We start from the raw sequence: 20,440 nt of genomic DNA on the forward strand, positions 1-20,440 counted from the left end.
TTGGAGCATTTAATCCATTTACATTTAGGGTTATTATTGATAGGTACTTATTGATTGCCATTTTAATTCTGAATGCTTAGGTTTCTCTTTCTTCTTTTCATGACAGCAGTCCCTTTAGCGTTTCTTGCATTGCTGGTTTGGTGATAATGAAATCCTTTATCCTTCCTTTTTTTTTTTTTTTTTTTTTGTCTGGGAAGCTCTTTATTTGACCATCTATTTTGAATGATAGCCTTGCTGGATATAGTTGTCTTGGTTCCAGATCCTTGCTTTTCATTACCATAAGTACTTTATGCCTTTCTCTCCTGGCCTGGAGAATTTCTATTGAGATGTCAGGTGTCAGCCTTTTGGGAGCTTGTTTGTAGGTAGCAGTTTGCTTTTCTCTTGCTGCCTTTAAGGTTCTCTCTTTGTCTTATAGTTTTTGGCATCTTAATTATGATAGTGTGGGCATGGGCCTATTTGGGTTCTTCTTGCTTGGGACTCTCTGTGCCTCCTGAACTTGTATGATGTTTACCTTCACCAGGTTAGGAAAGTTTTCTGCCATTATTTCTTCAAACACATTCTCTATCCCTTGCTCCCTTTCTTCCCCTTCTGATTCACCTATTATACGAATATTGTACATTTCATGTTGGCTCCCTTAAGCTGTTTTCCTGTTTTTTAATGGTTTTTTTCTTCTTGGTTCTGATTGAGTGATTTTTATACCCTGTCTTCTAATTCACTGATCCGATTCTCAGCCACTCCTAATCTGCTATGTATTCCTTCTAATGTGTTCTTTATTTGTGCTGTCTTTCTTTATTTCTGGTTTCATAGTTACTATATCTTTTCTCTTGCTGTTGAGCATCTTTATTATCATTTTTCTTACTCTATCAGATAAAGTTTTTATCTCCATTTTATTTTTCTCTTCTTCTGGAGAATTCTCTTATTCTTTCATTTGGGGATTGTTACTTTGTCTCCTCATTTTGGCTGCCTGTTTGGGTTTGTGACTTTGTATTAGATAGATCTGTTACACCTCTCAATCTTTAGTGTAGGATAGTCAAACACTGTTTCTGACCTAATTAGATCAGGCAAAGACTCTGAGACTCTGGAGACTGCTTCTGCTTGCAGACTGATTGGATTTAGTCTCAACTATCCCTACAGATATGACAAGTTTTCCCCAACAGGGTGGGGCAATTGCTTCTGCCGGGAGGCTAATTCTAATTCTCAGTCTCTTAATGGGCCTCAGTAATTCCACACTGTGGGACTAGGTACTTTCCAATAGAGTCTGTCAACTGTCTTCCCCCAGGCAAAGCTGCCTGTATAGCAAATGTCTGTGTGAGAAAGATGACCTCCACAGCATGAGGGAATGACTGAGCACTGGAAACTGGGGTGTCTACCTTTTGAAGTAAACCCCAGAGTCTCCAATCTTGACTTCTGCTCATACAGCTCCAGTTCACTCTGCCCTCCTTCTGCTGGAGCACAAGGTGAGTGGCTACACAGGGAATTTTGTGTGTTGGCCCTTTAAGATGGTGCCTGCATTTCTAGCCATCTCTTTCTGACAGACAGCAACCCTGCTGCTTTTCACAGCCAGATGTTATGTGGTCACCTTTCTCAATTCTGGTGCTTGCAGCTTGGGGCTTAGATCCCAGAGTTCTCAATGGGAACCCCTTCCTCTTCCCCCCCTGGAGCTGAGCTATCCTCTGGAACTTCAGCTGGTGTCTGTGGCAGCCAGCTAGACCTTTTGCACCTCTGCCCCTCCTACCAGCCTCTATGTAGTCCTCACTTTCGGTCCTCATTTATCAGGGTCCTCTCAAGCGAGTGTTCAGTTGCTTATCCAGGAAGTTTCTCTGTTGTAATTCCAGTTAGGTCCTGGGAGCATGTCCGTGCAGCATCCACTTACTCCACCGCCATTTTTAATCCCCCAGTTTACCTTCATTTTTAGTTGGAAGTGAGTATAAGATATACATTCTGGGAAGCTAGTTCTCATGGAAATGAAGTCACATAGAGATCTTCACACATGCAGCAAATTATGTTTCCTATCTGAGATATAAGGAAAGTGGGTGATATTTGATCCAGATGCAGGAAAATAAGTAGTTATTGAAGGCCTCCTAATCCCTGTTTTCCAGGCATGTTTGCCACCGTGGCTGGGATTTCTCGGCGGGCTCCTGTGCACTGGTCAGAGAACGTGATCGGCGCAGCTGTCTGCTTCCCCTATGTCCTGGCCCTCGACGACGCCTTCATCACGGTCCACAGCATGCTGGACCAGCAGCAGAAGCAGACCCTGCCCTTCAAGGAAGGCCACATCCTGCAGGACTTCGAAGGTACCCGCTTAGACAGAGATCTTAACGAAATTCAGTTATCACTTCTCTTGTGACATTTCCTCTGTAAATACTGCTCCGGGCCTGTTAGGAACCAGGCTTTATACTGGGCATAGCAGATACACAGGTGATGGTAACACACATTCTGCATTGCGGGGGCCTCGGGGTCAGTGGGGAGGGAGACATTAAACAGAAGGTACAGCTGTTGAAGAGCCTGGTAGAATGAAGTAAGGGGAGAGCAGAGGAGGAAGTATTTCCTAGGAATATCAGGGAGGACTTCCTGAAGGAGGCGGTATTTGAGCCAAACCTTTAAGGGTGAGGACTCAGCCAAGCACATGTGCTATGAAAGAACCTTCAGGGAGAGAGCAAGGTGCATGCAGACCTGCACTGCAGGCCCCGGAAACAGGCCGGTGGCTGTAGTGCACGGTGTGGGAGGAGGATGGTGTCAGGTGAGGAGACCCGGGCAGTCAGGGAGGGACTGCCTCTTCTGTGCAGTGGGGAGCCAGGGGCAGATTCGTTTTCCTTGTAAACTTTATTGAATGTTTGGAAATGTGCCGAAGAGTTGAGAGAAGATGAAGTGAACCTCTGCATACCGCCCACCTAGATGCAGCACCTAGCGCTGAATGGAAGTGGAGGACCACACGGCGTTTAAGCCGTAATGCTCCAGCGTGCCTCCTCGGAATCAGTGCGCTTTCCTCCGTAACCACAACGCCCTTCGCACCTTAGAGTGAGCTCCCGTGTCCTGCCAGTGGCCAGAGTCTCCAGGGTCCCTGAGGAGCCTGCTGTGATCTCTCCTTCGAGCCAGGAACTAGTCTAGATTCATGCATTGCATGTATCGTTTAAGGTCTTAGCTGACCACATGCTGCCCTTCCTTTTTGAGATGCTGGGGATGTGAACTTGCTAGGGGTCCTCTGGCATGTTAAGCCCCTCACATTCCAGCTGAAGGCCTGACACGGGCCTCAGAGGACACATCTCACAGCAGTATTGTGGTGCCGTGTACCTCGGGTGCTGGAGGTGGGCGGGTCATGTACACCGAGAGGCTGGTGAGGTGCCCACCCTAGGAGGGAGCGAAGGAGGCTTCCTGGGAACAGGCACTCCAGCACCGAGAGGGGACAGTCTCCCGAGTCTGTGCTAACAGAAGACAGATAATCTAGACGAGAGCAGAGCAGGAGGACCAGCGAGGGAGACGCGGTGCGATCCAGGCCGGGAGAGGGCTGGCTGGGCTGCAGTGGGCAGGAGCGCAGGGGGAGGAGAGCTGACAGCAGCAAAGGCGAGGCTGGCCGGAGCTCCCCTGGAGGCAGAGAGAAAAGCCTGCCATTGCTTCCTGCGAACGTGTAACAGTCGGCCTGCCACGTCCCCGGGGCGCAGCAGAGCGCACTTTAAAAGCTGTCCTGGCCCCTGGCTGGGTCACTCCGTTGGTTGTAGCATCATCCCATGCATCTAAAGGTTGTGGGTTCGATTCCAGGTCAGGGCACATACCTGGGCTGCGGGCTCTATCCCTGCCTGGGGCACATGCGGGAGGCAAGTGATTGAAGTTTCTCTCTCTCTAGCTCGCTCTCTCTAAAATCAATAAACATTTCCTCAGGCGAGGATTAAAAAATGAAGCTTTGTACTAGGAGCTGGTCTCGGGCTGTAGTTGCACTCCTGGGTGGATGCTATGCAAGGTCCCCGGGGGAACGAGGGTGACGTTGGCTGCGGGTGGGGTGGCTCGCAGCTGCTGGGGGAGTGAGGAAGGTGGTGCTGAGATGTGGAGGAGTCTGTAGGGCAGGTGAGTATGAAATACTGTCTCATCATTCAGAACGTTGTGTTATAATCCTATTTCCTGTGAAGTAACTTACACAAACAGAAGGTAAAATTTTGAAAGTTTTATATGAGGTACATCATAATTCGGACTGACAATTTTCCATAACTGATCTGTATAACCTCATTAGACTGTATATTGTGTATCTACTCAACTGGTTGTAAATTTATCAGCACTTTCAAATAAAAAACATGCAGAAGAGGATATTTTATACTTTGGAAAGGTAGTGTTAAGAGTTTGGCCTTTGCTGACAGTGGAAGTTTGGGATGTAATTTCTGGTTTCCACGGTGATTCTGTGTGGGAGAACGCCAATGATATCGATCAGCAAGTCAGAGCAGGGTCGGCCTGGGGAGCAGTGTGTGTTCTTGCCGGGAGAATGCCTTCCCCTTTCCAACTGGTTGACTTTTTTCCCAGGAAGAGTGATTGTCGCCACAAGTAAAGGAGTTTACATCTTGGTTCCCTTACCTCTGGAAAAGCAAATACAGGACCTTCTAGCAAGCCACCGAGTGGAGGAGGCACTGGTTTTAGCAAAAGGAGCCCGGAGGAACATTCCAAAGGAGAAATTCCAGGTGTGTAGCTACGGATCGCAGGAAGCAAGCGTCCGGGGCAGTGAGCAGAGAGCACTCAGGTTAGCCCACAAGAACCTTCCTGGGTGCCAGTCTGCGCTCCCGGGCACACCCCCTGCAGGTGAGGGCACAGGTGCAGAGCGCAGACGGCCCAGGACACTGCCGAGAGCCAGGCCAGGCCAGGAGCCTCCGGCTTCCGTGCTGACTACACAGAGCTGTGTTTCTGGTCAGCTTCCTTCCTCAGGGGCCTTCAGAGAAGAATCCAGGCATAATTCTGAAAACCAAGAGTAGCAGCATGTTATTTTGTTCCCTCATTTAGAATTTGTATTTGTTGGGATGGGACTGAATGATAAAAGTTTAGGTTTATATTATCTACAGGTTGACCATACTGATAACTATCTAATATTGCAGGAGTCCACCTAATTAATTTCCTTAGGAGCAAACTTAATGCCCTTAAGAAACATGAACTTTCACAGAGTTGGCATGGATAAATGTAATGGGTATAATAATCACCAGTTATTCTTATGTCTAATGAAATCACATTCCCTAACAATTGCTGCTTGATGGACTGTCAGGTTAGTTCAGGTCACTCTGGAGCCGGGAGAAAAGAAATGTGACGTGGGTGAGGGTGCATTCCTGTGAATGTCTGAGCCATCACTGAAAGGGTGACACTGCGATTATGACAGAGGGGTCAGGTTCCCCATGACTGATGCTGTGGAATGAAAGGTGGCTGTGTGCTGGAAAAGGTAGGTTCTGAGAGTGAGAGGCAGGAAGTAGACTTACTGGTTATGGGGAGAGGAAGAAGGCATCTTTTCTATATTTAAATGGCGATAAACTTTCATCTTCCTCATTTTTTAAAGTAAGACCTACCTATTAGCACTGAGCAGGGGGCAGCAAAGGCAAAAGGAAGAAGGTGCCTGCGCAGGGCCTGCTGTGCTGAGCCCCCTGAGTGCCCTGTGGTGCTTTCCTTAACGCTGCCAGCCGGGCCGAGGAGCCGGGAGCCGGGCCCTGAGACCCTGCTGGGCCCCTCGCCCCTCTCTCCTGTGTATCAGGGACCATGGGCTGCTGCCTGCAGACAAGGTGAATGGCCGGACAAGCCGGTCCTGGGGCGTCCTCCTTGTGCACACACTCACATGCACACTTTAAGTTTGTAACATTACTTTTCTTTTTCTTTTTTAAAAAAATATATATTTTATTGATTTTTCACAGAGAGGAAGAGAGAGGAATAGAGAGTTAGAAACATCGATGAGAGAGAATCATTGATCAGCTGCCTCCTGCACACCCCCTACTGGGGATGTGCCCGCACCAAGGTACATGCCCTTGACTGGAATCGAACCTGGACCCTTCAGTCTCCAGGCCGACGCTCTATCCACTGAGCCAAACCAGCTATGGCTGTAGCATTTTCTTAAAGAGGCTCTCCTGGTTCTTTATCTGCTTTTGCTTTTCTCCTCTCTTCTTGCCACAGCAGACACATGCAGTGAGTGTTAGACATTACTAGCCGTCTTGCTCTCTAGTCCGATACCTCAGTTGGCGTGTCCCCTTTCTAACACGCTCCCTGCCTTCTCCCTGTTGCTGCCAACACGCACAGCCCTGGGACCCTCAGGAGGACCTCAGGCTCAGCCCTTTCTCCGTGCCCGTCTGTGCCGCTGGTTGGTGCCAGCAGCCTCCTCGGTGTGCCTGCTCCATCCCTGTGCCACCCTGGGGTGACCTTTCTAAAGGGCAGACCAAGTCCTGGCGTACAATGCCTCTGTGGGGGCCTCCCTGCCTACAGTCAAGTCCAACCTTTCAGGTGCTCCAGCTCGGCCCCGCCCGCTCCCCTCCCCTCCTCTCCTTCCCCCGCCCCTCCTCTCCTGCCCCCTCCCCTCCTCTCCTACCCCCTCCCCTCCCCTCCTCTCCTGCCCCCTTCCCTCCTCTCCTAACCCCTCCCCTCCTCTCCTGCCCCCTCCCCTCCTCTCCCCTTCCCTCCTCTCCTGCCCCCTCCCCTCCTCTCCCCTTCCCTCCTCTCCTGCCCCATCCCCTCCTCTCCTGCCCCTTCCCCTCCTCTCCCCTTCCCTCCTCTCCTGCCCCCTCCCCTCCTCTCCCCTCCCCTCCTCTCCTGCCCCCCCTCCTCTCCTGCCCCCTCCCCTCCTGCCCCCTCCCCTCCTCTCCTGCCCCCTTCCCTCCTCTCCTGCCTCCCTCCTCTCCTGCTCCCCCCTCCTCTCCTGCCCCCTCCCTCCTCTCCTGCCCCTTCCCCTCCTCTCCTGCCCCCTCCCCTCCTCTCCTGCCCGCTCCCCTCCTCTCCTGCCCCCTCCCCTCCTCTCCTGCCCCTCCCCTCCTCTCCTGCCCCTCCCCTCTTCTCCTCTCTCCCCTCCCCTCCTCTCCTCCCCCCCCTCCTCTCCTGCCCCCTCCCTCCTCTCCTGCCCCCTCTGTCGCCCTGTGAACACGCCTGAACCACGGGGTGGAGGACGGGAACAGCGGCTGAGCCCTCTGAGGGGCAGGTACCACATTTTAGTCCTCAGAGCAGTTAGAACATAACCAGTACCTCAGGCAGGAAGGCGCGGCAGCTGGGGAGAGTGGAGCGCTGGGCCTGTCTCCGGTGCGGGCCTGCTGTGTGCTCGCCACCATCCCCTTCCCCGCCTTGCTCTACTGGAGCTACCTCCGGACTGTAAGTGCCTGTTCCGTGCCTTGCCGAGCCATGCCTGTCCCCGGAGCCCCCTGCTCCGGCAGACTCCTCTCTCGGTTCCATCTCTGCTCATCTCTGGGCTGAGCTAAGGAATGGGTCCGTGCGGTCCCCCCTGTGGCCTGGGCTCCCGGCAGCCATGGTGTGGTGCGTGGGACAGAGGTGGTGTTTAGAGCTACCTTCTCCTAGAGTAGGGGTGTCGAACTCAGTCAGAGAAGGGGCCAAAATCTAAAATCCAGCCTAAATCGCGGGCCGAACGGTTTACTGAACAATCATAAACTGTCATTGTGATGGAAACGCAGCGGAGTGCAGTGATGACAGCGCGGTGCGGGCCACATTGCAAGGCCTGGCGGGACGGATTTGACACATGTGTCCTGGAGGTTTGTGTTTTTAGGGTTAGATGAGACTCTTACCATAGGCACATCACTTATTGTAACTGTAGGATGATGGGTCCAAGTGCCGGCCCCAGGCTAAGAGGAGCCGGAAAGGGAGAGGAAGGAGACCAGGCAGTCAGCAGGCTGGCATCTCACCGCTCACCCTGTTCTCTTCAGTTAAAGCCAGAACTGATCTTGCTCCTCTGAGAGCTACGGAGGGCTTATCAGAGTTTGACTGAGGGGCTGGGAGTAAAGGAGTACTGTCTCTTCTAGAGATCCAAAGAGACACAGAATGTGGCGCTTTAAGAAAGACATCGATGCCGAAACTGGCTCAGTGGACAGAGCATCGGCCTGCAGACTAAAGGTCCCAGGTTCAGTCCAGTCAAGGGCGTGTACCTTGGTTGCGGGCACATCTCTCTCATCGATGTTTCTAACTCTCTATCCCTCTCTCTTCCTCTCTGTAAAAAAATAAATAAAGTATATTAAAAAAAAGAAAAAGAAAAAGAAAGAGGCATCAAGGAGACGAAGGCCCCTTGCTTGGTGCCGTGTGCTGTGGGGGTGTGTCTGCGGAGCTCCTGGGCGTGCTCTGAGGCTGCCTTTCTTCCAGGGCATGTACAGGAGGATCCTGCAGCAGGCCGGCTTCATCCACTTCGCGCAGCTCCAGTTCCCGGAGGCCAAGGAGCTCTTCAGGTAACTCCGTGCCGGTGGCCAGCTTCCGAGGGTCCCTCTGGGCTCGGGGCTCAGTCCCCTCGATGCTGTGCCGGGAGGGGCCGCCTGGCTCCCTGGTGCTTCAGGGCGGGCCCTCCTGCCTCTCAGCCTTTAACGGTCCCGGCCTTAGAGGGTGGGCTGATGCACACGCTCAGGGCAGGAGAGGGGAGTTTGGAGTGGGTTTGAAAGCGTGGAGGGTTTTTAGGAAAACACTGTTGTTCACTTTTCCTTTTCCCCAGAGATTTCACAAGAAGCTATGAGTTTAGCACAAGAGCAGGTAGTTTTGGAAGGACTTAGGAAAACGATTTTCTAAAGACTGTAAATGGCCCCTCATAATTTGCTCGCTCAGGAAGTTGTGTTTCTCCCTGGAGGTTCCCGGCTCCATGAGTAACCCTGTCTGTACCTGGGCCGTCTCGCCCTCCGCCCTCCACCCTCCACCCTCGCCCCTCACCCGCCCTCCACCCTCCACCATCGCCCCTCACCCGCCCTCCACCCCCCACCCTCGCCCCTCACCCACTCTCCATCCTCGCCCCTCACCCGCTCTCCACCCTCCACCCTCGCCCCTCACCCACTCTCCCCCATCCCCTCTCCCCCACTCACCCGCTCTCCACCCTCCACCCTCGCCCCTCACCTGCTCTGTCTCACCCGTTCTGCTGCCCTTCCCACTCACACTGTGTGCCCAGCATGCTTTGCAGAAGATCAAGTGAAACCTGTTCCGTCATCTGAATACCCACTAGCGCGGTGCCTGTGAGCAGCTTTCAGAGTGCGGGGCCAGAGCAGAGCCTGCGGCGGGGCCGCCTCGGGCTGGGTCTGTGCAGCCGCAGGGCCTGCCGCCAGCACTAGCCGTGGCCGCGCACCCTGACGGGATTTGTCACCAGACCAGCTGCAGAGAACAGGCTCTGGGTGAAGAAGGGGTTCCCTGAGAGCCCGGTGCCCTCTGACCTCTGCCTGCGGGAGTTCTCGCTGTGGTCACCTGCGCCGGGACAGCCACTAGCTTGGGGTCGGAGAGGGGTCACGCCCGCTCTGTCCTGCAGGGCCTGTCACCGGCTCATTGAACACCCGTGTGAACGGTCGTGGGCGTCCCTAGAAAAGTGGCTGATTCTGGGAGAATGAATGCAGGCCTGTCCGTGGCTGGTGCAGGCTCCTGTGCTGTCCACGTCAGCCCTGTGCCCCTCACCGTTACGGGGACTGCTGCTGGCTTTGTCAGCGAGCCCGGAGGAGGGAGGCTGGAGGAGGACCCTCCTGGGACCAGCACGAGTCCGCCTCCCCTTCCTGTGCCCCCGCAGACGGGCTAACAAACTCACAGCTCTTCTCTCACTGCCGGGCTGGTCCTCGGTCCTCCGCCCTGTGCTGCTGGAGGTTGGCTGGCAGGCACCTCGCCCCTCCCGGGCCAGGCTGGGCATTGCTGCTTTAGCTCCGTGGCAGGACTGGGGCGGAGGGAGGCGAGGGGAGAGGGAGCGGCGATGCGGTGGCCATGGAGGGCGTCCTGGGCCTTGCCAGGTTAGGACTGCTGGCCGTTTGAGTCTTCAGGAGTCACAGCGAGGGCCGCGGGCGCTGTGTCCCTGGTCCCAGGAGCCTGCCGAGGAGGCTGTAGGCTGGGGTCTCGCAGAGCCTTTAGGACGGTCAGCATCCTGGAGGGAGCAGTGAGGACCCGCCCGGTGCTGTGGGGGTTGCCTTTGTGTCTCTCTGCCTGGGCCTGGGGAGCCCACAGCCCACGTGGGTCAGCTGTGTCCGAGTGTCACTGCAGCACGCGCTGTGCGCCCTCCCTCCGCCCCTCCCTCTGTGGGAGTCGGGCGGCACTCGGCTCGGGGTGCGGTGCCGCACACGCAGGCGAAGGCGGTCTCCAGGGGCTGGCCGCTCTCCGCCCTGTGCCAGAGTGCACGCCCTCCCTCCAGTGCTGTGTGTGTGCCTAGTGCACTCTCTCTCTCTTTTTGCTTCATTTAGTTTGACACTGTAATTGCAGAAGCGGCCAGCTTGACGTCCGGGAGCTGATCTCTCTGTGCCCCTTCCTGTTGCCCACCTCCTCTTCCTTCGCGCGGTCTCACCCTCCTCTCCACGAGTACGCAGACCTGAACCAGCTGGCGCAGGGCGACCAGGAGAAGGCGGCCCGGTGCAAGCGCTTCCTCATGAGCTACCTGGACGAAGTGCGCGGCACGGAGGCCGTGCGCAGCTACCGGGAGGACGTGGACACGGCGCTGCTCAAGCTGTACGCGGAGGCCGGCCACGCCGGCCTGCTGGGCCTGCTGGACGGCGAGAACGCCTGCCTGCTGGCCGACAGCGCGGCCTGGCTGGAGAAGCACAAGCGGTGAGTGGCCTTCCGCCGTGGAGGCTGCTGCTGAGCTGCTGAGCCCGGGGGTTCGAGCTGACGAGGCCCTTCGAGGGGCTGCCCTGAAGTCCCAGAGACAGCCAGCGCCCCTCGGGGCACCTTCCGCGGGAGCTGGCCGGCCTGTAGGGAGGGAAGTGGTCTTAGGTCACCCCATGTTCCAGGCAGGATTCGCTGTGGGAGACACCAGTCTGTGTTGGCACAGTTAATGGTGTTCGTTAGCCCCTGATGACCAGTCTGAATAGACAGACAGACATCTGGATGAACAGATAAAAGGGGCTTCTTGGTCTCGTGGTTAAGAGGTTCTGGCTTAAAACTGTCTTGGTTATGCGTACGCGTTGGTAGAAGGCCACCCTCCCTCACTCGAGGGCAGCAAATCCGAGGACATGGACCAAAGGCTGTGGTAGCTTCCTCCTGCTGCCAGTGTCACGTGGTCCAATCTTTACAAGTGTTGGGTGACCCCCATGCTCCACTCAGCAATCAGGTGCTCTGGCTGTGGTGGTTGTTATGTATTTGAAATGACACCGCCCTGGTGAAATCTCCCGGGCCTGTGGTGCGTCCAGTGCTGAGACCAAGACCAGCGTCCGGTGGCTGGTCTCCACGTGGCGCTGGCTCCTCCAGCTGCCCCTCCGATTCCTGAACGCGCTGTGGAGCGGAGTCATTTGGTTTAGGACAGAAAATACACGGACACCTCATGGTAGCAATGGGATGACAGGTCCGGAGAGTCAGCGTGAGGAAAAGAGAAGGAAGGGGCCCAGCAGGCAGTGGTGTCCTGGGAGTTTGCTCTTTGTGGAGGAATCCGACACCTCTGTGTCCCTTGCTCCAGACCCTGCTGGGGAGGAGGGACCGGAGCAGGACACACTTGCAGAGCTCGTGAGGGTGGCCGTGGCTCACTCCTCAGGCAATGCCAATGTCATCGCTCATCCTTTCTACTTGCTCAAGGTCACACAGGCCATAAGTAATAAAGCCTAAATAGAAACTCATGTCCTTAAACTCTGGTCCTCCCCCAGGACCTGCCCTGACGTTCTGTGCTTTGTGATGCCTGGACCCTGTTGGTCTTTACTGCTGTTCAAACTCCTTACTCCTTCTTGTAATAATAGTTCAGGTAGCAAACCTTCCAAACAGTCCTTTAACATTAGGTTAAAATGGCTAACTGAAGAGATATGAAATTATAGTAATATTTGCAGCAAATTGTAAAGAAATTTCAAATGTCATTTTCCATAGTAAAGTCATATTTATCAGCTTAACTTGAATGTGATTTTTTTTTGGAAATTGATAGGGCACAAATTTTTTATTTTAATCCTCAACCAGCTAATATACTTAGAGAGAGAGACAGATAGATTGATGTCAGAGAGAAACGGTCTGGTTGCCTCCTGTACATGCCCCAACCAGGGATGGAACCCACAACCTGGTTATGTGCCCCGACCAGGAGTTGGGCCTGCTGACTTTTGGTGCCCAGGAGGACACTCTATTTGCCACCAGCCAGGGTGTTGGGCATGCATTTAACACCAACCTATATAATAAAAGCCTAGGAGGCGTCACGCAACATCGTCACAAGATGGCTGCTGTGACGTCATCACAAGATGGCCATCACAAGATGGCTGGCAGGGGAGGGCAGATGGGGGCAACCAGGCCATGCGGGGAGGGCCATTGGGGGCCATCAGGCCAGCAAGGAAGGGCAGTTGGGGGCCACCAGGTCAGCAGGGGAGGGTAGTTGGGAGCAACCGGACCTGCAGGGGAGTGCAGTTGGGTGCGACCTGGCCTGCAAGGGAGGGCAGTTGTGGGCAACCAGGGCTGCAGGGGAGGGTAGCTGGGAGTGACCAGGCCTGTAGGGCAGGGCAGTTGGGGGCAATCAGACCAGCAGGTGAGGGCAGTAGAGGGCAATAGGGCTGGCAGGGGAGGGCAGTTGGGGGTGATTGGGCCAACAGGGGAGCAGTTAGGGGGCGATTAGGCTGGCAGGCAGAAGTGGTTAGGGGCAATTAGGCAGGCAGGCAGGTGAGTGGTTAGGAACCAGTGGTCCCAGATTGTGAGAGCAATGTCCCCCAAGGGGTCCCAGGTTGGAGAGGGTGCAGGCCAGGCTGAGGGATATTCGTGCACTGAGCCTCTATAAGTAAATAAGCAGAAACGAGGATCTTGTTGCTGAACTCGGAGTGGAGTAGAATGCAGGGTGGGTGTCGCTGTGTGGGTGCCACCACAGAAGGCGGGAGGGCACTCACCGCACTGTTTCCTTGCAGGTATTTTGCACTGGGACTGCTCTACCACCATAATAACCAGGATGCGGCTGCAGTTCAGGTTAGTTCAAAAGCATGTTGGCATTACTGAGAAATCAGTACCCTTTGCCTTCGTGTGCTTAAAGCCTCATAAGTTGAAAGAGACCACTTTCCCCTGATCTATAAGCTTTTTAAAACAACAAGATGACTACTGCTTTTAGAAAGCGAATGTCTTGAGAATGTTGGCCAAAAATTTTCCCTCTGACTTTACATCTCTTTAAATATATTTTATTGATTTTTTACAGAGAGGAAGGGAGAGGGATAGAGAGCTAGAAACATCAATGAGAGAGGAACATCGACCAGCTGTGTCCCACTGGGGATGCGCCCGCAACCAATGTACATCCTTCACCGGAATCGAACCTGGGACCTTTCAGTTCACAGACCAACGCTCTATCCACTGAGCCAAACTGGTTTTGGCTCTTTACATCTCTTTAAAGAACATTATGAAGGCTGAGTTTTTTGAAATCTTAAGGAATAAAAACATGATTTCTTATTGAGGTTTCAGACTCTTGCCTTCCCTGCCTTGTTGGAAAATTAACACTGGGAATAACAGTTTGCTTTATCATTCCCTGCTAATGTTAGTGAATTTATGATATTAATAACTGTTAATGACGTCACGATCACCAGAGAGCTGGGTAAACTATGTCCCTGTGTCATCTGGACAAAGCTAAAGCTGGTTGCCGGCAGGGTTAAGGCGCTGACCCATGGACGGGAGGTCATGTTTGGCTTCCCAGTTGGCACACAGACCCCGGTTGCCGGCTCCATCCTCAGAGTGGGGTGTGCAGGAGGCACCCCATCAATGATTCTTTCTCATCATTGATGTTTCTATCTCTCTGTTCCTCTTCCTTCCTCTCTGAAATCACAAAATTATTTAAAAACACACAGAACTGAAGGTGGTCAAGGCAGGTTCAGACCACTGGCCAGCAGGAGAGCTGGGGTGGAACCAGAGCTGCAGGGGCCCTGGCAGGATGCGGAGCCTGAATCACGTGACCCCAGTGTTAGTCCTGCTTCCGCAGCGTCTGACTGACTGACGCTCTCACGCTCCTGGAGACTGTTCCTGTGGTAGCTGCCAGCCACTGGGGCTGCTGTGATTTTTATGGAAAGTCTTTTTTTAAAATTATAGTTTACATTTAATATTGTTTTGTATTAGTTTCAGGTGTACCTCATAGTGGTTAAACAATCCATATACTTTTTAAAAAATTAGTGTTGAAAGTATTACATATGGCCTCTTTTCCCCCATTGACCTCTCCTGCCTGCCCCTGCCCACTCCCACCCCCCAGCCCCGGCCTTTCCCCCTATTATCTGTGTCCATTGGTTTGCTTATGTGCACGGATACAAGTCCTTTGGTTGATTTCTTACCTCCCCCTCCGCTGCCTTCCCTCTGAGGTTTGATGGCTGTTAAAAGCTTCTATGTCTCTGGATCTATTTTTGTTCATCAGTTTATGTTGTTTATTATATTCCACAAATGAGTGAGATCATGTGTTATGTATCTTTTTCCGACTGGCTTATTTTGCTTAGCATAATGCTCTCCAGCTCCATCCATGCTGTTGCAAATGATAGGAATTTCTTCCTTTTTACAGCAGTGTAGTATTCATTGTGTAGATGTACACGGTTTTCTAATCCATGCATCTGCTGATGGGCACGTGGGCTGTTTCCAAATCTTAGCTGCTGTAAATTGCTCAGCTGTGAACATTGGGATGCCTATGTCCTTTCTGATTGGCGTTTCTGATTTCTTGGGCTATAGGCCCAGAGTGGGGTCCCGGGTCCAATAGGAGCCCATCTTTAATTGTTGAGGAAACGCCACACCATTTCCCACGGAGGCGGCAGTCGGCAGTCCCATGGGGTGCTTTGTGCCCCCCTCCTCATGGGCCTTCTCTGTGCGTGTGAGAGCCATGGCCACCAGCTCTCCCCAGCAAGCCGGAGGCAGCGCCGCGGCTCTGGCAAAGCACACGGCATTTGCTTAGACTGCTGTGGCAGAACTGCTGAGAGGGGAAAGGAGTCCTGTCGGCGGCACCCAATGCTGAGAGCAGATTTGAGTGTCAAAGATAAATTTTTATCTTTACATTACATAGTTACATAAGGATTATAGCTTGATATACCTGTAATAATAATATCAGCAAGAGTATATAGAGATTTACAAAATTGAAATAATATGAAAAAAATCTCACTATATGACAGACATCCACCATGTTTTTAAAATGACGCATTTAGTGTGTGTGATCAGATTATTTGGTTTAGGGAAGTGGTCAGCAAACTCAGTCAACAGAGCCAAATATCAACAGCACAACAATTGAAATTGCTCTTGAGAGCCAAAAACCAACTGTAGATGTGCTTCCACATGTGGTATTTTGTGGAAGAGCCACACTCAAGGGGCCAAAGAGCCGCATGTGGCTCACAAGCTGCAGTTTGCCGACCACTGGTTTAGGGCATTCAGTGTTGAAGAAACTGGTGCCATGGAATATGTTGGCCCCTCGGGCAGCGCAGTAGCGGGCGAGCATCCTCCCCACTGCCCTCTGCTGCTCCAACTGAGTTTGAAGATAAGCTTCCCTTTACGGCAGGAAGTTCTATAAGAAACGGCAGAGACCCTTCCTTCCTCGTCTGTGCCGAGGCTTGTGCAAAGGCTGTCGGACGTGAGGGGATAGAGGCGGGCGTCTGGAAGGACAGTGTCGCCGCAGGAGGAAAAGGACTAAGTGAGGGGTTCCGGTGGAGAAGGTGGAGCGGCCTGCCAGCGGCGTGGTGGCTTCCCTGCTGAGCTGTCAGCCCCGCGTTGCTTTGTGCACAAACATGCTGCACACCCCCTCTCCCCCACGGGCCTGTGACCTGTGTCACGACGTCGCTAAAGAGGGGAAAGGACAGGTTTTCCTGGTTTCCTGCGCCATGTCTTCTACACGTCTTTATTTCTCTGAGAAAAAGTTAAATTGACTTAAGCACTTTAAACGTGTCTGTCTGCTGTTAAGTATTGAAAGGCGGAGTGAGTGAGGGTGTGCCTTCTCAGCCGGTTCCAGCCGGCACGTCAGCCTGTTTCTCCTCTCGTTGCCCCTGCAGCTGTGGGTGAGCATCGTGAACGGGGAGCTGGACGACCCCACGCGCGCAGACCTGTACGACCACGTGGTGGACTTCCTCACCCACAGCCCGGACCCCGCGCTGGTGTGGCAGCACGCCGACTGGGCCCTGCAGAAAAGTGAGGAGGTTTGTGCTTCGGAGACTCATCGGGGGTGGGTGGGGCGGGGGCGGTAGAAGCAGACAACGCCTTGATGTGGGTGGGTAGGCCAGCCACGCGCTGAGCTGTGTCCCTTCCCTGGCTCCCCCTTCATACGCCCTGAGCCCCTGGCGTCCCGGCTCTCAGAGCTTTGGAGACGCGCCGTTCAGCACCCTGTCCGGGCGGGCCACCTTAGAGCCGCGGCAGCATCGCCAGTCCCCTTCTTGGCATCTTCTGGAAAACCCCACCTGCCTGAGGCTGGCGGCCGTGTGGTCTGTGGTCTGTGGATCCGATGGCTGCTCTGCAGGCCAGGTAGCCGGCCTGGGCCACGCCGGGCTGATGCTGCCCTGTCTGCTCCCAGCCATGATGGGGCTCGTGGGTCTGGAGGAAGGAGGGCAGCGTGAGCAGGCCTGGCCCATCTGGGAGGCCGAGGAGGATGTCAGTGAGAGCGCCTGTTGGCCCCGGAGGGAACAGCGTGCTCGGGGTAGGCGGAACCCCGAGGACAGACCCAACGACGCCCGGAAAACAATGGCAGTTCGTTCTTGCGTTGAGAATGTCTGCGTGGCCACGCTCCTCTGGGGACACAGCATAGCTTTCCGACGCAGGGCCTTGGCCGCCCGTGCGGACTTCTGCCCTCTGCAGTGGGAGTCGGCCATGTGCTCCCTGTGCTGTCCCAGCTGGAGGGTCGGCCATGTGCTCCCTGTGCTGTCCCAGCTGGAGGGTCGGCCCTGTGCTCCCTGTGCTGTCCCAGCTGGAGGGTCAGCCATGTCCTCCCTGTGCTGTCCCAGCTGGAGGGTCGGCCATGTGCTCCCTGTGCTGTCCCAGCTGGAGGGTCGGCCATGTGCTCCCTGTGCTGTCCCAGCTGGAGGGTCGGCCATGTGCTCCCTGTGCTGTCCCAGCTGGAGGGTCGGCCATGTACTCTCTGTGCTGTCCCAGCTGGAGGGTCAGCCATGTGCTCCCTGTGCTGTCCCAGCTGGAGGGTCGGCCATGTGCTCCCTGTGCTGTCCCAGCTGGAGGGTCAGCCATGTGCTCCCTGTGCTGTCCCAGCTGGAGGGTCAGCCATGTGCTCCCTGTGCTGTCCTAGTTGGAGGGTCGGCCATGTCCTCCCTGTGCTGTCCCAGCTGGAGGGTCGGCCATGTGCTCCCTGTGCTGTCCTAGTTGGAGGGTCGGCCATGTCCTCCCTGTGCTGTCCCAGCTGGAGGGTCGGCCATGTGCTCCCTGTGCTGTCCCAGCTGGAGGGTCGGCCATGTCCTCCCTGTGCTGTCCCAGCTGGAGGGTCGGCCATGTGCTCCCTGTGCTGTCCCAGCTGGAGGGTCGGCCATGTGCTCCCTGTGCTGTCCCAGCTGGAGGGTCGGCCATGTGCTCCCTGTGCTGTCCCAGCTGGAGGGTCGGCCCTGTGTACGTTTTATGCCATCTGCACGCTGCCACTGGCACACAGGACCACGTGCTCACGCCCGCTCACAGCCCAGGCCGTTGCAGCGGGGACTCTCCGCAGCTGAGAGGCGGTCCTGGCGCTCGGGCTCTGGGTGCTCTGCCCCTGACCCTGCACCGGTCCCCGACACGTGGCACCTCTTTTAAACAAGGAGACGGCCCCCAGCGGGCGCCTAAGGGTGGGAGCCGGGCTCCGAGAGCTCTGAACGTCCCCGAGCACTAGAGTTGGCAGAGCCAGCTGCGCTGTCCCGCTGATGGGTTTGTGGTGTTCGCGTGCACACAGTGCCCAGGCGGGTGCAGGCGGGTTTGCGTCCTGCGTGCCCCTCAGCACGTCCTCGGAGCACGGCATTGAGCCCTGGGCCCCGGACACGGGCCGTGGCAGCTGGAAACGAGGCCGCCACAGGCGGTGTCAGCGTCAGGAGAGCGGGCGCTGGGCGGGCAGCCCTTCAGATCTGTCCCCTTCCTGGTCAGCCCGTGAGCATCCTGGCTTGGGGATGATCTTAACCTTACAAGGTTTCGCTCTGTGGGCTGTTTCCAATCAATGCTTCGTTCTCAAACTCTGTCCCTTTAAAGGGAATCGCCAGGCTGTGAGGGGGGCAGGGCCCGCAGCCTCGGCTCCGTCTGCCAGCTCCCTCCCTGCACACGGCCCCCGGCCTGTGGCTCCCGCCGAGCATGGACGGCGGGGACACGGGGAGCGGGGCCTGTGCAGAGCCGGCCCTCAGGCGCGCTCTCCCCTCAGGTCGGAGTCCAGCTTTTCACCAAGAGGCCTTTGGAGGAGCAGCAGGACAGCTTCAGTCCAGACCACGTGCTCAGCCGCCTTAAGAAATACCCCAGCGCCCTCGTCCGCTACCTGGAGCACCTGGTGGTGGACAGGAACCTGCAGGTGAGCCCGCCAGGAGCCCAGGTGTGCAGGGGCGGCACCCGCTCCAAGCAACGGGTTCAGCGCTACGACGGGCGATGGCCCTCGTGGAACGCTGTCTGTGCCGCTGGTGGGCTGCGGGGAGCTGCGGTTGTGAGAGAGACGGGAGGAATAAGTGGCTTCTTGCCCTCATCGCATGTCCACCAGCTCGTGCTTTTCTCTAGTGCTTCCTGTTAACTTTCTTTAAGGAAATGGGAGAAGCTGCACCTCTCTGGAGAATATTGACATCCTGTGGCCCTTCTCAAAATGAGAAGTAGCCCTTTTATATGTAAGTTTTATATTTACTTATGTTTTTATTGACTTCAGAAAGGGAGAGAGAGATAGAAACATCAGTGATGAGAGAGAACCATTGATCGGCTGCCTCCTGCACGCCCCCCATGGGGATTGAGCTTGCAACCCGGGCATGTGCCCCCGACTGGAATCGAACCTGGGACCTTTCAGTCTGCATGCCAAGGCTCTATCCACCAAGTCAAACCGGCTAGGGCCCCGTAGGTTTTAAGTTCACCTTCTCTGTGTTGTGGTTTCTGAGAGGCTCTTGCCCAGCCAATGTGCTGTGGGCTGTCCTTGCGAATCCGCCAGACCCCCTCGGCGCTGCGGCCGGGCACCCGTCTCCCCCTCGCGAACACGCGTCTGCTGGCCGTGTCCTGCAGAGGGAAGAGTACCACACGCGCCTGGCCCTGCTCTACCTGGACGCGGTGCTGCAGCGGACGCCCGGCGCCGGCGAGGTGACGGAGACGCAGGCGAAGCTGCGCCGCCTGCTGCAGAAGTCCGACCTGTACCGAGTGCACTTCCTGATGGGTGAGGAGAGCTCTGGTCTCCATGAGGACCGCGGGGCGGGGGCGGGGGCGGCGGCTTCGCTCCTGTGGTCCCGTGGGGCTTCCTCCAGCCTTTAAGGCACAAAGCCAGCCCTCCCGCCCAGCGGGCAGCGGCCCTTCCCTGCGGCCTGGGCTCACCGTCACAGGCCATGCTCTGTAGTCTCACAGACAATCAGTGAGGACCCGCTGCGCTCGGGAGAGCCGGGCCAGCTCCCTGCGCATCTGGTCCCTAGCTCTCCCTCGGCCGCTCCATGTGAGCCTCTCTGCTTAAAGGCCCTTGTGTAACAGCTGGCCTGTGAACGCTGTCTCACGGCAGCCGAGCTCCGAGTCAGCCTCCCGAGGCTTCTGGGAGGCCCCGGCCGCCCTGTGCTCCCGCGCAGACGCGTCCAGCACTGTGCTCGGGCCGCTTCGATGCTGACACCACCAGGAGGCACAGCAGTGCTCCCCTGGGGCCTGAGGGGACCGTGACCAGCACAGCCTGTGCCCGGGGAGGGCCGAGCTCCACCTGTCACTGGCCCACCTGATTGGCTGCGCTGGGCCAGGCCACAGGTGCCTCAGAAGCATTGCTTTTGGAGTTACAAATACGTGCTGGTGAGGAGGCACAGAGAATCTGCAGACACTAGGCCTGACTGTGTGTATCCCAGACATAGGTCACCACGCTCAGCACGCAGTGTGACGCTTGTTTCCTGACCTCGATAGCAGAGGAGTGTGAAGCTCAGAGCAGGCGTCCCAGCAGGCATGGGCTCAGGGTTCCGCGTGGAGGCCAGCGCTAGCCCCAGCCCGCACTTGGTGTTGGGCCGGTCGGTCGCCCACAGCCACCGGCCATTATGATTGGTCCGTGCCCGTGCCGTCGTGCTTGTTCAGCATTTCTACTGCCCCTGCCTTATGTCCTACTTTATGCCGTACCGATCCCTTCATAAAAGCTTCACGCCACTCATCGTTTGTTGATGAGTGTTTTTATCCAGCCGCCTTTTTGGAGCATGCGTAGTGTCAGACATGCAGGGAGGATAGAGAGTGGTGTGGCTGGATTCCTGTCCTCGTAACCGAAGGTCAGGTGAGGGCCCAGGGAGCAGCAGGCCAGGCC

The 20,440-nt window shown here is 55.6% G+C and overlaps 1 protein-coding gene across 1 annotated transcript in view; it reads left to right on the top strand.

Annotated features, from left to right (window-relative positions):
• Window positions 1–20,440, top strand: part of TGFBRAP1 (transforming growth factor beta receptor associated protein 1) — a 51,131-nt gene that overhangs the window by 26,056 nt on the left and 4,635 nt on the right. Inside the window, exons 3-10 of the mRNA XM_036454014.2 lie at window positions 2,100–2,294; window positions 4,507–4,661; window positions 8,299–8,381; window positions 10,363–10,704; window positions 12,957–13,014; window positions 16,038–16,181; window positions 18,362–18,505; window positions 19,192–19,339. Of these exons, the coding sequence (XP_036309907.1) occupies window positions 2,100–2,294; window positions 4,507–4,661; window positions 8,299–8,381; window positions 10,363–10,704; window positions 12,957–13,014; window positions 16,038–16,181; window positions 18,362–18,505; window positions 19,192–19,339 (1,269 nt within the window). The remainder of the gene's footprint in view (window positions 1–2,099; window positions 2,295–4,506; window positions 4,662–8,298; window positions 8,382–10,362; window positions 10,705–12,956; window positions 13,015–16,037; window positions 16,182–18,361; window positions 18,506–19,191; window positions 19,340–20,440) is intronic.

This window comes from Pipistrellus kuhlii, unplaced genomic scaffold (genome assembly GCF_014108245.1).
Source record: "Pipistrellus kuhlii isolate mPipKuh1 unplaced genomic scaffold, mPipKuh1.p scaffold_m20_p_27, whole genome shotgun sequence".
Lineage (NCBI taxonomy): Eukaryota > Metazoa > Chordata > Mammalia > Chiroptera > Vespertilionidae > Pipistrellus > Pipistrellus kuhlii.